Source organism: Hyperolius riggenbachi, chromosome 1 (assembly GCF_040937935.1).
Source record: "Hyperolius riggenbachi isolate aHypRig1 chromosome 1, aHypRig1.pri, whole genome shotgun sequence".
Lineage (NCBI taxonomy): Eukaryota > Metazoa > Chordata > Amphibia > Anura > Hyperoliidae > Hyperolius > Hyperolius riggenbachi.
Window position 1 is genome coordinate 600,596,929 of NC_090646.1, and position 19,150 is coordinate 600,616,078.

The window sequence follows — 19,150 nt, forward strand, 5'->3', positions numbered from 1 at the left end:
CTCAACATCACCCAACCCCCCCATGTCCCCCTAGTCTTTTCTTTGCTTCGGCAATATCTGTATACATTTTAGTCATGTTAATAAAGCTAACTTGAATATAATTAAATGGAATTGAGTGTGAAGTAGTCTGTGAACCCTGCAGAGATGACCAGGTATGACCAGGTATTTTTGCTTGCTCTCACTGATCCACTTCCTGCATACAGCGACACTCCCCACTCTTCAGCATTTGGAGGAAAAAGTTTACATTAAAATTCATGTTTCTGTGCAAGTTTTTGCATGCAGGTTGCCAGAGCATGCAAAATTCACATACAACAGAATTCCTTGACGAGCCCGAGTCGTCCAAACCGGTTTCAGCTATTTTTCTCTGGGTGAGTCAGGCTCGTCCATACCTCCAGGGAGGCTATGTGTACCTCCAGTATGTCGTTACATACAACGCTATGTAAGTGATGGTATCCTTATATTCCTTGAATGTAACTTCAATAATTGAATGGGTGAATAACTCACCCGTTGCCAGTGATTGGGCAGTGAGGAATCAAGCCAGGGCAGCCAAGCTGGGGAAAGGCCACGGCAACCCAGGGGGGTGGGGGGGACTTCTCGCCAGTCTCTGGGCAAAAACCGCTACAGCTTTTTTTACCAATGGAGCAAGGTTTGCTATTGATTTTGTTGTGCACATCCAGCAGATTCTATCATTTTGATCCAATCCGATAGAAATGGATGCAGCAAACAATGCCTGATCGATTTCCATCTGAAACTTGATTTAATTGCTTGATTGCACCAGACAGATATCGCTCAATCAGCAGTGGGTTAGGAGCACGGAGGTATCAGCCTTCAATATCTGGATGATCGACGTGCAGTGTTGGCAGCGGAGCTTACGCTCACCTGACTGCCAGCGTTTGTCTTCTCTCCATAGCTGCCGGCGCTCCTCCCTGTGTCGTGTGACAAACACAAGAGTCCTTGCCTGTACGTGGTCACATAAAGTGCATGCCACCAGGCCTCTAGTGTTTGTCAGGCATAGGTAGCCAGGCATAGGTGCCCTTCTGCAAATACTGCAGGCCATCCGCCGCTGTCCGCAATGCTGAGGGATTGGGGAAACACGTGGCATCAGATTGTGCTGCCATAGTGGGAACCAGTACTTGGAGGGCTGAGGCCGTCTCAGCACAGGGCTCCACTCACCACCCCTTCTCCAAGCACTTTCTAGACATTCGCCATTGTGCTGCCAGATGCTGCTGTCTGCAGAGAGAGACTGGCCGGGAGATCGGGGAAGTACATGGTATCAGTTTACTCTGCCATACCCTGCAGTGATGCCCTCTGCATAACCTGACGGCACACATTGGCCACTGGGGTCACGTAGTAAGAGGACATCAGTAACCAGGAAGTACGGCACCCTCCGAGTACTGGTGCAGGGTACTCGCAAACTGGTAGCACGTGCTTCCTCCATCTCCCGGCCAGTGCAGCTTAGATAGAGTAGCTTGGAGACAGCTTGGGGGGAAAGGTCTACAAAAGGTCTACAAGATGCCCCTGATACATAGACGCAGCAGGTTTAGTATATTTTTTTCCCTTGATTTTTGTCCTCTAAACCTAGGTGTGATTTATAGTCTGAAAAATACGGTACAATATTCTTAGCCTTCACCCCCAACCTGGACCCAGGCCAAAGACAGTTCATGTTAAAATGCCCCAACCTGTATAGACCAACATTTCACAAAATAGATAACTGCTCCTTGCAAGCAGAGAAGTTTCCTAACTGTCTAAATAAAGCAATATTCATACCTTTGACTCAAGAAACCATCCTTACAGAGGACCTCCAGACTAATTTGCTAAATTCTGCAGCTTTTTGTGTAAGAAAAAGTTATATTTACCTGCGGTGTTGTTATGTGGAACTGGGCGTGGAGACTGTTGACCGCCCCACTGCGTTTATGAACCACCCAAGCGCAGAGTCTAAGTGACCACGGGTCTTCACCCACAACCCCTTGAGGGGGAAGCAGGACCACGACTCCTTGAGGGGGAAGTGGAAACTTCGCTGCCTAGTGCCCACCAGGTTGCGCTTAGGTAAGTCCCACAGTGAGTTGGAGAACAGATAATACTGTGATGTAGAGAGCAGCGTGTCAAATACAGGAGCTGAAGACAGGATCGTAGTCGGGGTCACAAGCCGGGGTCGGGGCAGGCGGATATCAATCAGAGACGAGGTCACAAGCAGAGGTCAGGGCAGGCTGAAGACAGGCGTAATCGGTAAACAAGCTGAGGTCAGGACAGGCGGCTATAATCGTAAGTCAGGAACAGGCTAAGGTCGGCAACAGGTAAATCATAAATGAATACAAGGCTCCAGCGTCTACTGGCACCAAGCTGATCAGAAGAAACAGCACTGGCCACCTCCAGCAGCTCACTTAAATACTAAATTCAAAATTGGCGCCGAAAGACGCGCCTTGCGCGTGCGCACGCCTGCAGACGCGAACGCTCGAACGCGTGCGCGCAGCGCAACAGCTCCCAGGAACACGCCCAGCTACAATAAAAGACAGTGCGCGACAGGTGTAACAGGTGTCTTGTCCTGTGAAGCTGTCCCGAAGACCATTGTCCTGTGAAGCTGTCCCGAAGACCACGCAAGACTCCACTTCTGGCACCTGGCCCCGCCTCCCCTCTCTACCCGGAGAAAAAATGCCAAGCTATGTACTGCAGTAAATAGCTTGGCATTTTTCTCCAGGGAGAGCGGGGAGGCGGGGCCAGGCGCTGGAAGTGGAGTGATGCAGGGTCTTCGGGACAGCTTTGTGGGGCAAGACACCGCAGGTAAATATAACTTTACAGCATGGATGCAGGATTTAGTAAACTAGTCTGGAGGTCCACTTTAAGCGCCATATGACTGCCTCTGGGGAGAATCCAGCATGACCTGTACAGTTGGCCAACAATCCAACATGGTGCATCGCTTTGGCAAAGCTGCAGCCAAAAGCAGTTTTGTCCCACTTAGTGACATTGATGGTTAAGTCCTCCAGTGGTAAAGCCACTGTACCACTAAACTATGGTGTACCCCAGGGCTCGATACTATCACCTTCGTTGTAAAAAGCCAAATTAAGGGGCGCTGTATATTAAAAAAAATACCCAAATACGGGATAGGGGGATATGGATTACTTCCTGCTGCTACCTCACACTGTGGGGGTACCTCCTTCCCCCACCGAACAAATTAACCAATCTAAACACAAGATAAGGAGCGCAAGATATAAAGTTAAAAGTTTCCTGTTTTTATTCTCAATAAAAATATATATATATATATATCAATATGTCTACTGTTGCATATGCTCCCACAGATCTGAAAGCAAATAGACAAATATATTGCACATATGTATCATTCCACCATGCACTCATTCAAACTCATACATGCTCATTACACACCCTCTGGTGACCCTTTGGGGAAAAAATGTATATGTACATATATAAAAAAAAACCTAAAAAAGGGGATATATGCATAAATATGTGATTGCACTTCCAAAATGTAAACACGATAAAGCCAGTTCTTGTAAAAATACTCAAGGGATTTCCACGTGCATACTCACGTATCCCCCAGTAATTGTCCCTCCACAAGGTCAGAAGAATGTCCGCACAGGGGTCTGGTGAAGCACCGTAGCGTCTCCTCACTCACACACGCCGCCCGCAATGCTTGCGGCTGTACTACGAGCCTCCGTGCGTCAGCTGATTGGGAGTCTGACGTTACTTCCGTGCGTTCCGGCTCCTTCCACTTCCTGCACCTCTGCGCTCCAGCCGGCTGCGTCACTCTCCAACACACGCGACACTACTGCGTGTAGTCTTCCGCAAACCGCTACGCCACAGAAGGTTACATGTAGGTTTCAAGACAGCAAGATTCCAATTGATTTAAGGGGCGCCCCACTCAATCAATCATCGACATGTTTCGACATCTACGGATGTCTTTCTCAAGATATTTGGAATGATGCTCGCCGGGCCCTCCTCTTCCTTTATAGTTCACAGTTCCTCCCCATCCCTTTCACTTAAAGTGATAGTCCTCAATTAATTGTAATTTTCCTGCTAGTGTTAACACTGACACCTTTTCCTACAAGTGTCAAATACCAACACCTTTACATATCCCTAGGGTCACCAATCCCCTCCAGGTCACCAGTCTCTACCAGTTTATCCACCACAACCATATCATCATTACCATTCTATTTAAAAAACCCGAACAGTTCCATTTCTTCGTTTAGGCCTTTGGGGGCCAATGTATCTAAGTTAAACATCCAGTTACTCTCCCGCCTCGACATTTTGGCGATATAATCACCTCCCCTTAGGTCCCTATGGACTATTTCTAGTCCAAAGAAGACAAAAAGTGTCCTTCACTTCACAATTATGCACAATCTTGAAGTGTTTTGATAAGGGGTGCTCTTCCCACCCCTTCTTGATGTTGTTGATATGTTCCCCAATTCTCTTAAATAGTTCCCTCTTAGTTCTCCCTATATATTTTTTCCCACATGGGCACACTAAACAGTAGATGACTCCCCTAGTGTCACAGGTGATTAAATCACCTATCACATAACCCTCATATGTCCCCTCCACTCTAGTAATCCTCTTGTAGCCCCTTGTACTTCTACAACCCACACACCTCCCGCATCTGGCAAAGCCCCCATCTTTAATTCTTTTCCCAGTTATCAAACTACCTGCTGCCGTAGCCACCTTCAAGCCTATGTTACCTGGTCTCCTATACACAAAGGAGGGATGAATAGGCAATACCTCATTTAGAACCCTATCCTCCCTCAGTATAGACCAGTGCCTCTTGATAATACTTCTCACGGCATTGCTCTGCTAACTGGGAAAAGAATTAAAGATGGGGGCTTTGCCAGATGCGGGAGGTGTGTGGGTTGTAGAAGTACAAGGGGCTACAAGAGGATTACTAGAGTGGAGGGGACATATGAGGGTTATGTGATAGGTGATTTAATCACCTGTGACACTAGGGGAGTCATCTACTGTTTAGTGTGCCCATGTGGGAAAAAATATATAGGGAGAACTAAGAGGGAACTATCTAAGAGAATTGGGGAACATATCAACAACATCAAGAAGGGGTGGGAAGAGCACCCCTTATCAAAACACTTCAAGATTGTGCATAATTGTAAAGTGAAGGACATTGTCTTCTTTGGACTAGAAATAGTCCATAGGGACCTAAGGGGAGGTGATTATATCGCCAAAATGTCGAGGCGGGAGAGTAACTGGATGTTTAACTTATACAACTTATACATACAGATACATTGGCCCCCAAAGGCCTAAACGAAGAAATGGAACTGTTTGGGTTTTTTAAATAGAATGGTAATGATGATATGGTTGTGGTGGATAAACTGGTAGAGACTGGTGACCTGGAGGGGATTGGTGACCCTAGGGATATGTAAAGGTGTTGGTATTTGACACTTGTAGGAAAAGGTGTCAGTGTTAACACTAGCAGGAAAATTACAATTAATTGAGGACTATCACTTTAAGTGAAAAGGATGGGGAGGAACTGTGAACTATAAAGGAAGAGGAGGGCCCGGCGAGCATCATTCCAAATATCTTGAGAAAGACATCCGTAGATGTCGAAACTTGTCGATGATTGATTGAGTGGGGCGCCCCTTAAATCAATTGGAATCTTGCTGTCTTGAAACCTACATGTAACCTTCTGTGGCGTAGCGGTTTGCGGAAGACTACACGCAGTAGTGTCGCGTGTGTTGGAGAGTGACGCAGCCGGCTGGAGCGCAGAGGTGCAGGAAGTGGAAGGAGCCGGAACTATATCCTGCGCTCCTTATCTTGTGTTTAGATTACTATCACCTTCGTTGTTTACCATATACATGCTACCACCACTGCTATGCTAATGACACCCAGCTATAGTAATCATTAAAATCTGGCTTGACAGATCCTGTTTTAAAAATATACGCGTGCTTAGCTGAGATTCAGGAGAGGATAAGAAGTTGCTTAAAGGACATCCGAGGTAAAAATTAACATGAGATCTTCAACCCTGGTTCATGCCTCCATCACATCACAGCTGCACTACTGCAATACCCTCTATTCAGGCCTTCCAAGTAAAGACCTGCACTGCCTGCAGCTATGGTAGTACAGAATGCTTCTGTAAGGCTGTCAATAAACCAACCCTGCCATTGCCACATAACACAGACCCTTTTCTCACTCCACTGTCTTCCCATAAAATGGAGAATCCGCTTCAAAATTGGCCTACCAACATTCAAATCTCTATACAACTTAGTCCCCGGATACCTATAGGCCTGGAACCCACTACAAAACGCTATCGCTAATCGCAAGCGTTTTGTATGAGCAGTTTGTAAGCGATTTCATGAGCGTTTTAGGGAGCGATTTTACAAAGTGTAAACAATTTGCCAGCGGTTGTGTAGCGATTAGCGCTTTAAAGTCTGATTGGTCCTTTCATTTATTTTTAATTTTGTTACAGTGTACAGTAACTTTAAAACGCTACCAAAATCGCTCCGTGCAAGTTTTGATGAGTGATTACGCCAGTGATTATATACTTTACATTGAAGCGTTAACAAAATGCATGTCCTGCGCTTGCGATTTTGGGAATCGCAAACGCTCCAGTGGAAGTTGGCACATCCGTTAACATTAGCTGAGCGTTTTGGGAAATCGCTAGTGTTTTCAAGCGCTCCCTAACTGCTCTGAAAAGCGCTCTTGTGGGTTCCAGCCCTCAAGCAGTGTTCCCCAAGCCTGTCCTCAAGGCCCACCAACAGTGCATGTCTTGTGGCAATCCACAGAGGTAGGTAATCAGCTTTGCTGAGACACTAATTACCTCACCTGTGCATGTTTGTGGTTTTCTGCAAAACGTACTGTTGGTGGGCCTTGAGGACAGGGTTGGGGAACTCTGCCTTAACCACTTGCCGACCGCACGCTTATACCGTGCGTCGGCAAAGTGGCTGCTGCAGGACCAGCGACGCAGTATTGCGTCGCCAGCTGCAGCCTAATTAATCAGGAGCGGCTGCTTCCTGTCAATTCACGGCGGGGGGCTCCGTGAATAGCCTGCGGGCCGCCGATGGCGGCTCGCAGGCTAAATGTAAACACAAGCGGAAATAATCCGCTTTGTTTACATTTGTACGGCGCAGCAGCGCCGTAAGGCAGATCGGCGATCCCCGGCCAATCAGCGGCCGGGGATCGCCGCCATGTGACAGGGGACGTCCTGTCACTGGCTGCACAGGACGGATAGCGTCCTGTGCAGCCCAGATCTCCCGGGGGTGGCAGGTAGGAGAGGGAGGGGGAGGATTTCGCCGCGGAGGGGGGCTTTGAGGTGCCCCCCCCGCAAAATGCCAGCCAGGAGGAGCGATCAGACCCCCCTGCACATCATCCCCCTAGTGGGGAAAAAAGGGGGGCGATCTGATCGCTCTGAGTGCCCTTTGATCTGTGCTGGGGGCTGCAGAGCCCACCCAGCACAGATCACCTAAAACAGGGCTGGTCCTTAAGGGGGGGGTAAAAGGTGGGTCCTCAAGTGGTTAAAGGAACACTATCGCGAAAATTGTAACAATTAAAATACATGTAAACACATACAAATAGGAATTCTGTTTCTCCCAGAGTAAAATGAGCCATAAATGACTTTTCTCCTATGTTGCTGTCACTCTCACTAGGTAGTAAAAATCCGACAGAATCAACAAGTTTTGGAGTAGCCCATCATCTTGTGGGGGTTCTCAGGTTCTACTTTTTTTATTTTTCAAAAGTACTTACTGAATGGCAGTTACTTTGTTCAAGTGCCAAAAAGTATGCAGCAAGCATGGAGCCTGGCCAGCATCTTTGTATAAATCCTTTTTAGTTAGTGTCTTTATATAGTATAAAGGCCATGCTGAGAATCCCCCATGAAGAGATGGACTAGTCCAAAACCTGTCAGTTCTGTCAGAATTCGAATACATACTGTAAGTGACAGCAACATAGGAGAAAAGTAATTTCTGGCTCATTTTGCTCTGGAAGAAATGGACTTGTTATTCATATGTGTTCACATGCATTTTAAATTTTATAATTTTAGCGATAGTGGTCCTGTAAGGATTTGTTGCAACTGTATCACACATCTCATAACCTCTCATAACCTCAGATCAACAGGATCTCATTACCTGGTCACCCCCAGAGTCCAACTCAAAACTTTTGGAGCCAAAGCCTTCTGTCATGTTGCCCTTACCCATTGGAATGCCTTGCCACACCCAATCAAGACTTCTCCATCCCTTGAAGCATTTAAATCAAAACTAAAAAGTCACCTGTCTAGTCTGGCATTTATGATCACATAATTTTTCCCTGTTGCTGAGAAGCGGACAGAAGCGCACACACGGAAACGAGGGCAACACATGGCAAACCGCAGCTATGTACTGATCTGAGACAAGTCTATGCACTGTGTGAAAAAAGCAATTTTCAAATGTTTTGTTTTTGTTGACTGTCAACTTTTACTGACTGCAGTGCCCTGATAGCTCCAGTGCTAATGCTTTAGGAGCACGAGTGCTTGCGAATCCATGCGGAAGAGAGCAGCAGTCTACTTTCACCGATCAGTCATAGGCTGCTAATAGGGGAGCCTGCATGAGAACGCGGGGATCGAGAGGAGACCGGGAAGCCTTCCAAAGCCTTACCTCTCCTTAGGTGAGTATCTGTTTTTTATTTTCGCTTCAGATTCACTTTAAGAGAAGGGATATTAAAGAGGAACTTTAATAAAGAATTGAATTTCATCAGTAGCTGATGATACCCCCTTTCCCACGAGAAATCTTTACCTTTTCTCAAAAAGATCATCAGGGGGGTCTGTATGGCTGATATTGTGGTGAAAGCCCTCCCACAATACGATATGACCATGGTACGCAGAGTCTGCTGTCACCACTAGTGATACATTTTACAATGTAAATCAGGGAGAGGAAAGATTTTACAATGGTCAAACACTGATTAAATAATCTATAAATGAATATTGTAAAAAATAAGTAATTTTATTCATTATGTTATTCACTACGTTTCCTCTGTAAAGTGTACCCGAGATGAAAATTAAGAAAAAATATACATACCTGGGGCTTACTCCAGCCCCCTTCAGCCTCTACACATAACGCCAACCTCACTGCCACTGCACCTAATCCTAACCTCTATGCCACCGCACCTAACGCTAACCTCACTGCCGCTGCACCTAACGCTAACCTCACTGCTGCTGCACCTAACGCTAACCTCTATGCCACCGCACCTAACACTAACCTCACTGCCGCTGCACCTAACGCTAACCTCACTGCTGCAGCACCTAATACTAACCTCACAGCTGCTGCACCTAACACTAACCTCACTGCCACTGCACCTAACGCTAACCTCTATGCCACCGCACCTAACACTAACCTCACTGCCGCTGCACCTAACGCTAACCTCACTGCCGCTGCACCTAACACTAACCTCACTGCCACTGCACCTAACACTAACCTCACTGCTGCAGCACCTAATACTAACCTCACAGCTGCTGCACATAACACTAACCTCACTGCCACTGCACCTAACGCTAACCTCTATGCCACCGCACCTAACACTAACCTCACTGCCGCTGCACCTAACGCTAACCTCACTGCTGCTGCACCTAACACTAACCTCACTGCCACTGCACCTAACACTAACCTCACTGCTGCAGCACCTAATACTAACCTCACAGCTGCTGCACCTAACACTAACCTCACTGCCGCTGCACCTAACGCTAACCTCACTGCTGCTGCACCTAACACTAACCTCACTGCCACTGCACCTAACACTAACCTCACTGCCACTGCACCTAACACTAACTTCACTACCGCTGCACCTAACACTAACCTCACTACCACTGCATCTAACACTAACCTCACTGATGCTGCACCTCACACTAACCTCTCTGCTACTGCACCTATCGCTAACCTCTCTACCACAGCACCTATCGCTAACCTCACTGCCACTACACCTAACCCTAACCTCTCTACCACCGCACATATCGCTAACCTCACTGCTGCTGCACCTAACGCTAACCTCACTGCCGCTGCACCTCACACTAACCTCTCTGCCACTACACCTAACGCTAACCTCTCTGTCGCCGCACCTAACGCTAACCTCTCTTTCGCTGCATCTAATGCTAACCTCTCTGCCATCGCACCTATCGATAACCATTACCATGAAAGGGGACCCAGAGAACACAGAGGGACCTTAAATGCTATGGGGGGATGGAGGAAGACTCAGGGAAGTCCAGATTTGCGCAGAAGATATATATACACATTTGGGCTTGGACTGTCGTAAAAGGGCCTCTAGGTTTTGGCCAAAAGGTCCCAGTCCTCCCCTGAGTGGAGCTATATACATTACCTCTCTGCGCCGACACAGGTCCTCCTCAGTGTGGCCACGGCATGCAGCCAATCACCTTGAGGAAGAACCATGCGGTTATGTAGATCTGTCCTTGCGTCGGGGAGACGCCGAAAATGACGCTTCTGTCGCATCGTGCCGTATCCCATCAATATGAAAGTCCCCATAGACTTTCATAGACCAGCTGTGGGGTGCAGTAAAAATACCGCAGTGCCCCAGTGTGAAAGCACCCTGAGACTGACCATGTTTATACTCACAAAGAAAATGCTTGCAATCCATATTTAGGCTCCTTTTCCACTTGCAAGAGCAATCACAGATGCGTTTGCTCTTGCAAGAGCTTCTTTTTCCACTTGACGTGATTGCGACGTGAACCGTCGGGAGCAAAACGCGATCACAACAATAATTGCGCAGCACTACGATCGTGATTAGCAAAAAAAAATCTAAAACCATGCGACAGGGAAAAAGAGCACCGCGATTTACATGTAAACCACGGTGCACTAGCGATCTGCAAAGCACCGGCTTGTTCAAGGAGATCGCGGCTCGCGGAAAAGGGCACTTATAATCAGTTTTGTGTCAGTTTTTACAAATGGTCACCACTGCCAGTTTCCGCTAAAGGTGCCCATTAATGGTACAATTTTTTCACCAAATGCAATCTTTCGAAGCGATTTGAATGATCGAATTGTATAGAAAATGTGTTATTTATGAAGGCAATCGATAAGAAACAATTCTTTGGTCGATTGCTAAATAGGATAAAATCGATCCAAAAGGTGGATTTTATGATCGAATTTGAAGAAAGAAATGTTCAGTAAATGTGAACAATCGATAATTGCCTTCCGATTAGTTATGATCGTTCAAATCACATCGAAAGATCGTATTTAGTAAAAATTGTACCAATAATGGCCACCTTAAAGGTACAAGGTACATGGTACAATTTTTCATTTTTTTTTTCGATTAGATAATTTAGTTCGATTATTTCGTTAGATCAAATATAAACATTTTTCCGGCATGTCCAAACAGATTTTTTTTTCGAAAAAACTGGATAATCGTTAAAATTTCTTAATAAAAAAAAAATATATATTTTCAACTTTCATTCGATTCGATCATTTAGAATGAATAAACGGGAAAATCTAACGTTTTTATTGTATCGTGTATGGATGCCATACGATTGACCGTGTTTATACTCAGTTTTGTGTCTGTTATTAGAAACAGTTATCACCACCGGTTTCAGCTAACAGTCATTTCTCCCATCTAAATAATCTGTTCTTATGCTGATAGTGCCGCTAAAAATGTGGATATAACTACAAAGATCACACTCATCCATGCTTAAAATAAACTACATATTTTACATCTTCCCAGTTTTCCTCATTTCTGCAATGCTCTTATGTTTTACGTAAAACCCAAACTCAATGCAATTCCATTCGCGCTTTTGCAATACGATTTTTCAGCAATTGCATTTTGTGAATTTCATTTGGACAGCAGGAATCGCACGTAAAAGGCAGCACACCATGCAACTGCAATTTTAAAAAATCACATTGCAATTCTAAACGTACTAATATAAACTATTATACCCAATTTTCCTTCCTTCTGCAATGCTCTTATGTTCTGCAATTCATATGCAATCAGAAACACATTGCAAATCGCACCAAAAATGCAGGCAATATTAAAGAGGCCTTGTACAGGTATTAGCTGGGCAGTGGCATGAGGACACAGTGCCAGCACTGGCATGAGGACACTTAGTGCCAGCACTGGCATGAGACACCTGCACATGACCGCCTGGCAGGTGACACTGTGACAGTTGGAGTCTAGAGAGGCAGCAGACAGGAATCGCATCGTCTAAATTTTCTCTTAATTCCACAGTTTTTCTAAATAACACTCGCTTACTAACGCACACACACATACTCACTCGCTTACTAACGCACTAACACACACCTGCAGACACAAAACACTCTTTTTGCAGGCGCACTTGCGCTCTCACACACACATTACCACACCTGCACATAGATTCCTATACACACACACACACACACACTCAGATCACTATTTAGGTCTATAGGGTTACACATATTACCACCAGAGTCCGATCTAATATATTTCTTCTTCTATTGCAAGAACACACCACAGTGATGGCCATAAGGTAAGTGGAGATTTTCATGTATGGGAGGCAGAGCAGGATCATCCAGCAGGAAACCTAGGTTGGTGTCTGGGGCCTAGTGGGTGTCCAGGGACCTACCTGACTCCTTTTCTGGCCTATGTTTATTTTAGATTACCAAAAGGTGTGTGTGTGTGTGGGGGGGGGGGGTATCAACTACCTTGCCTAGGGCTCTATTACATTTTAATCCATTTCTGATGGAAGTTCTTATTATTACTGTATAGGGAGGAATGATATAGGAATAGGTAGCATGTCTGCCTATAGCCCAGTGTACCTTATAGGCCCTAAATATTTCCAAACAATATTCCTTCCCCTCTTTGCTTCCCAGGTGTCAATCTCTTGGGTGTTTTGTGTAAGTAATTAGGGGGAGATTTGCCCTTGTAGGCTCGGGCCTAGAGGTGGTTGGTGTTCCAGGGGTGGCAGACTCACACTGAACAGTGCACAGAAACCTGCCCATGCATTGCCCCAGACCCAAAGGCGCCTGGTCTACCAAGCTGACCAAGAGGTTGCCTGGGGAGCTGTGCAGGGGGGAAGCGCTGCGGGGGGGGGGGGGGTGTATGTGATTGTGGGACCCCCCTGATGAACTAGTGGTGAACAGTTCACTGCCCGCAGCACACCTCAGCCTTCGGAGTCTTCCAACAGGCAGAGCAGGGCTACGGGAAGATGGCGTCAGAAGCCCTGCACTGGAAGTTATTTGTGTCTCCAATACACCATCTTCCCGTAGCCCTGCCTTCTGCCTGTGTCAGCGCGGGACTTTCGCAGCGGCTGGCTGCAGAAAACCATCGAGGGATCTGCGCGCCAGGAGAGGAGTCTTCTGCAGGTGAGTAAATGCTTTTTTTTTTTTTTTGTATGGGGCACATTATTTTCCAGTGAAACGCTGCCCACATTACGATTATTTTCAAGTGGAACATTGCTGCATTATAAGTATTTTCTAGTGAAACATTGCTGCATTATGAGTATTTTCTAGTGAAACATTGCTGCATTATGAGTATTTTCTAGTGAAACATTGCTGCATTATGAGTATTTTCTAGTGAAACATTGCTGCATTATGAGTATTTTCTAGTGAAACATTGCTGCATTATGAGTATTTTCTAGTGAAACATTGCTGCATTATGAGTATTTTCTAGTGAAACATTGCTGCATTATGAGTATTTTCTAGTGAAACATTGCAGCATTATGGGTATTTTCTAGTGAAACATTGCTGCATTATGAGTATTTTCTAGTGACACATTGCTGCATTATGAGTATTTTCTAGTGAAACGTTGCTGCATTATGAGTATTTTCTGGTCAAACATTGCTGCATTATGAGTATTTATGAGCATTATGAGTACACCACAACTGTGGTGAGAGGTATATGGAGGGTGCCATATTTACTTTATTTTAAGCAATACCAGTTGCCTGGCAGCCCTGCTGATCTTCTGCCTCTAATACCTTTAGCCATAGTTCCTGAACAAGCATGCAGCAGATCAGGTTTTTCTGACATTATTGTCAGATCTGACAAGATTGGCTGCATGCTTGTTTCTGTTGTGATTCAGACACTACTGCAGCCAAATCAGCAGGGCTGCCAGGCAACTGGTATAGTTTAAAAGAAAATAAATATGGCAGCCTCTATATACCTCTCACTACGGTTTCCTTTAAGATGATTTGAAACGATAGTATTGGCCATCACGTGACTCAGTAGAACAGAACATTGCTGCAGATTAGAATATCGTAAGACAAAGGAGGAGAATGGGTTTGACTTGTGACTGCAGAGAGGAGAATAGGGTCAGTGCTGAGGAAGCCAGTTATACAGTGTACTGGCTGCCCTGCATTGTACAGTGTACAGTGTTATACAGTGTACTGCCTGTCCTGCAATGTACAGTGTACACTGTACTGCCTGTCCTGCATTGTACAGTGTTCAGTGTTATACAGTGCATTGTACAGTGTTACACAGTGTACTGCCTGCCCCGCACTGTACAGTGTTATACAGTGTACTGCCTGTCCCGCACTGTACAGTGTACTGCCTGCCCTGCATTGTACAGTGTTCAGTGTTATACAGTGCATTGTACAGTGTTACACAGTGTACTGCCTGCCCTGCATTGTACAGTGTAATACAGTGTACTGCCTTCCCTGCATTGTACAGTGTTATACAGTGTACTGCCTGCCCCGCACTGTACAGTGTACTGCCTGCCCCGCATTGTACAGTGTACAGTGTTATACAGTGTACTGCCTGCCCTGCATTGTACAGTGCACAGTGTTATACAGTGTACTGCCTGCCCTGCATTGTACAGTGTACAGCCTGCCCTGCATTGGGGGACTGGAGGCTGCACTGCTGGAAATCATGTCTACACTTGTCATGGGGGAAAATAATGACTGCAGATTAAGTGCAAGAACCTGGGTGTAAACATTGGAGGGCCCCTTTAAATTTTGCAGGGGGGGCCCAGGAGTTGCAGGTACGCCACTGCATGGCAAAGCATGCTTGATCTTCCAAACCTGGCAATCTAGCATGGCGGAGGTAGAAGTGGTCTGCCATTGGGCAATACAAGTTGGCATCTGTCTTCTGGGTCATATCTGAAGATAGCGAGGGTTGCTGAATCATTGGGAAATTAGCAGTTATTTGGCCATGATGGCATGTATGCATCCACACACAGGACTGTTACATGAAAGCAGGTTATCCTGGTTACCATGACACTGCACTGCAACCAGCCAACTGCTAATTCACTGATGTTTCAGCAATCCTTGCTAATATCCAATATAACCCAAACCAGTGATATCATCACATCTTACCGTATTCATAAAATGCCTTTTAAGACACCAGCAAGCAAGAAAACACTCAGAATAACGCTGATATGACTTTCTCACTAACCTTATGGTACTTTTTCAATTGCAGAGGGCTGAAAAGTTATTTTACCCAGAAGATAAAAAATCTCCTAGGAGAAAACTGAAGTAGAAAAGTGAATTGAATAAGGACCGATATATAATAGGAAAAAACCATAACCATGACCATGAGGGCTGTAATAAATAAACACTCGCATGCGCGCACGTGAAACTGCGGCAGGTTTTCTAAAATACACGCGTGTTACCATAGACTAACACGACTCCCGGTCCGACGCAGATCGCCGCAGGAGCCTCGCGGTAACGTACGTGTGCACTGGCGTTAGATAGGGCACTTTGGCGCAGCGTAACGCAATATGGGTAGCATGGACTACCCCAGTGTTCTCCCCAGGCTTTTGTAGCTGGGTGCCCCACCCGGCTAGTTTTGGTGAGCACCCGGCTGTCATCGGCCCACCACCTCCTATTCTGTAAGCAGAGTTGCACACAGAAGCACCGGCCCTGCACTCTCTCATCTCGCCCCACCCGGCTACTCTTTCATGCCACCCGGCTGAAACAAAATTCTGGGGAGAGCACAGTACCCCATAGATTAACATTGGGCTGCCGTGGGGTGCGGTATATTTACTGCAGCGCACAGCCCCAGTGTGAAAAGGCCCTCAGGTAAGGCTGCAGCCCTCCTTCCCTCGTATGACAGCGAAGATAGCCACTGTCCTTCCTGTGAATTATAATGTAGAATTTCCCATTTCCTCAATATAGTAACACTTTCAGTCATTGCTAATACCAAGTAATGTTGTGTTACAATGGCAGCCTTGGGTCACCCACTCAGAAGTGGTAAGAGCTGCGATTGTGGAGAGTGCTGCCGATCTGGTCCAGGGCTACTGCTTACAGGCATGGGAGGGGGGGGGGGGATATGGACTGGTAAAGTAATATCTGATGCTATGGAGTGATATCATGTACCTGTGGTGAATTGTGCAGAATCCCATGTGATAATATTTTCCTCTTACAGACCTCCCAAGACACCAGAGGGGGCGAGGAAGCGTCCGGCACCAGAGGAGGCTGGAGAAGGAACATCGTAAGTATAACATGCAGGCCCTGAAGAATAAATGGGTGCAGTTGAGAAAACTTCCTGATCACAGCCTGATTGCATGTGGACAGCAGATCAGGAATTCACTGTGTGATCACAGCCTGATTGCATGTGGACACGTGTGTAGACACATCAGCAGATCAGGAATTCACTGTGTGATCACAGCCTGTGAGTTTTCCCCTCCGCATACAATCACAATTTCCATAGACTGCTGGCAGGTGCTAGATTTGTACAGTGGAAGAGTGCTCAGTCTGTAAGTTGTGTAAACATACGACTACCATGCTCCTTTCCTTTCCTCTTACAGATCAGCCTCCTGGTCCTTTGTGGTGCCACCAAAGAAGCGGTGGAAGGAGTGGATGGCCCGCTCGCAGCAGCCGGTGGAGGAGCCCAGGATCTCCCTGAAGCCGGAGGAGTGGACCGCATTTTGCGCCTTGGTGGAGGAGGATTACATCCTTCAGTTCCTGGCCTGGGAACGGTGCTATAAAATCTCCGACAGGTACCTCTTGGCCGTGGTGCTTGCGTACTTCCTCCGCGCAGGCTTGAAGACGGAGGAGTACGGGAAATACTTCTTCCCAGCCCTGTAAGTACCGCATTGAGTTTTCTACCTTTCAGACAAAACAGTTGCAGAATTCCTGGCCTGAGACAAGTGCTTGAGGACTCCCAGATAACACTTTCATGTTTTCTTTCAGGTTCCTTGCCAACCAGATGGAGGAGGAAGAGCCAGACTTCCGAGTCCAGATCTACCCCTGGGCCCTTGGATCCACATGGCCGACCAGGAAGTCCAAGCTGCACCAGCGCCGGAATGAGCTCCTTCTGAAGCTCCACTTCAGGGCCCGGGTGTCTAAAGAGACCTGTGACCAGGTACAGCAAGTTACCCAAAAATGATGGAACATGATATGTATACCATGTAATCTAGAGGAGGGGGGGGACTGGTGATTATAGGTGGCCATTCACTTACCGTTCTTTCATGTCGATTCCTGGCAGATTCAATCACTCTCATGGGATCTGCTAGAAATCAATAACCCAACATGTCGACCTGATCGATTTATCATATTGGTCAGTCGCACTGGATGGAAGATCTTGATTGGCAGCAGGTCAGGAGGAGGGGCCATAGGTTTGCACTGCATCAAGCAGAGTAGTTCCGTGTGGTTTGATGGACTTTTAAAGTGGACCTGAACTCAGAACTTCCTCTCTGCTCTAAAAGATCTGCAACAGCATAATATTCCTTTAAAGAAAAACATTTCTTTGTTACAGCTGGTACAAATCCTGCAATAAATCTACAGTGTGTCTACTTCCTGCTGTCATCAAAGCAAGCATACGGTTAGCATCCTGTGTTTAAAAATGAGCTGCTCTGCTGTAGGAGATTCCTGAGCTGACACAGCAGAGAGATGAAATCACAGTGGTGATTAGTCACAGATGGGGGGAATTAGACAGGCTAAGCTCTCTAAATACATACAGGGTGCATTTCTCTAGGTTTTCCTTCTGTCCTGTGCAAGAGTTCAGGTCCACTGTAAGTGTAGCAATAGGTATGAGAGGACCTGCTGCTACTTACAAGATATACAAAGTGTACAATATTCATTTATAAATTATTTAGTCAGTGTTGCCCATACATTTATCACAGGTGGAAACATCTTTAGTCCTGTCAGAAGCATCCCTGCGGAATGTTTGGTTATTGTGAGTTATGAAGCAAGTACAAAATATACCTGGCCTCCCAGAATGCTTTGGGGAAGGGGGGGGGCGAGTGTTACGCATAGCTAATTAGTCTAGGCTAAGCAGCAGTGGGAGGGCGGGGCTACATACTGATGTACAGCAATATATAGATATAGGAAGTGTTTCTGATGCTGAAACCAGGGAAATGCCCATAAAAGCTGAATAAGTGACTGCATTCTACTATATGTCACTGCAGTCTCTCTATAAGTAACCCTGTCTCATTGCAGCTGATGGAGGAACATCCGGACTTCTGGCTCTGGCAGAGGAACCGTCTGCAGCACCACGGCTGGGCAATCCGTTATGCCAAGAGGTACCTGGAGGAGGTGGCCGTTTTCCCCCCAGGCCGTGGATTCCGACCTTGCGCACTGTGCCACTACCACTATTTCCATCTGTGCTGCAGGGGAGGTCCTGAGGAATCCACCGGCCAGGCTGCAGAAGACGCCTAGACAGGTAATTTACACCACAGAGCACAGAGCTGTGACTATCATCTACAGCAGCACTGTTACCTTCCTGTATGGCCCACACACTGCACTAACAACATGGGCACATTCATTACACCAGCACAAAGTCACACTCACTGCACTGCTAGGGAGATGGACAAAAACAACAAAAACTAGACTGGAGCTGCCAGCTGGTAGTAGTAAGTACGTTATAGGAAAAAAAAATTCTCAAAACAAAAGGAAAGAAAAAAAATTCTCAAAAAAAAAAGTAGATTTTAGTTGCTATCGGGTAGTGGTAAGTAGGTTATAAAAAAACAAAAACTAAATTTGGCTATCTAAAGGGGGGCACATCTGGCTATCTAAAGGGGGGTACATCAGGCTCTTTAATGTGGGGCACATCTGGCTATCTCAATGGAGGGAAGGGGGCACATCTGGCTATCTCAATGGGGAGAAGGGGGAACATCTGGCTATCTAAAGGGGGAAAGAGGCACAACTGGCTATCTAAACAGCATTTGTATATTTGACTCCCCCATGACCACATTCTGATGTGTGGTCACACCCATTTTGTCCAATGGGGGAGGGGTATAAAACCTGTATCTGTCCCCAGGTGGTTTGTAGCTGGTTGTAGTAAGTAGGTCATAGAAGAAAAAAAAGTAGACAGAGGAGAAGCTATGG

At 46.3% G+C, this 19,150-nt stretch overlaps 2 protein-coding genes across 3 annotated transcripts in view; one reads left to right on the plus strand and one right to left on the minus strand.

The window, feature by feature from the left end:
- The window catches only part of PARP8 (poly(ADP-ribose) polymerase family member 8), a 438,516-nt gene that overhangs the window by 225,456 nt on the left and 193,910 nt on the right, over positions 1-19,150 (minus strand). The gene's annotated exons all lie outside the window — the stretch shown is intronic.
- On the plus strand, positions 12,082-18,884 carry LOC137528213 (speedy protein 1-B-like). The gene is made up of 5 exons (XM_068249486.1): positions 12,082-12,415; positions 16,248-16,313; positions 16,630-16,905; positions 17,015-17,186; positions 18,263-18,884. Exons 1-5 carry the CDS (start codon positions 12,405-12,407, stop codon positions 18,479-18,481), a joined length of 744 nt encoding a protein of 247 aa, XP_068105587.1. The 5' UTR covers positions 12,082-12,404; the 3' UTR covers positions 18,482-18,884.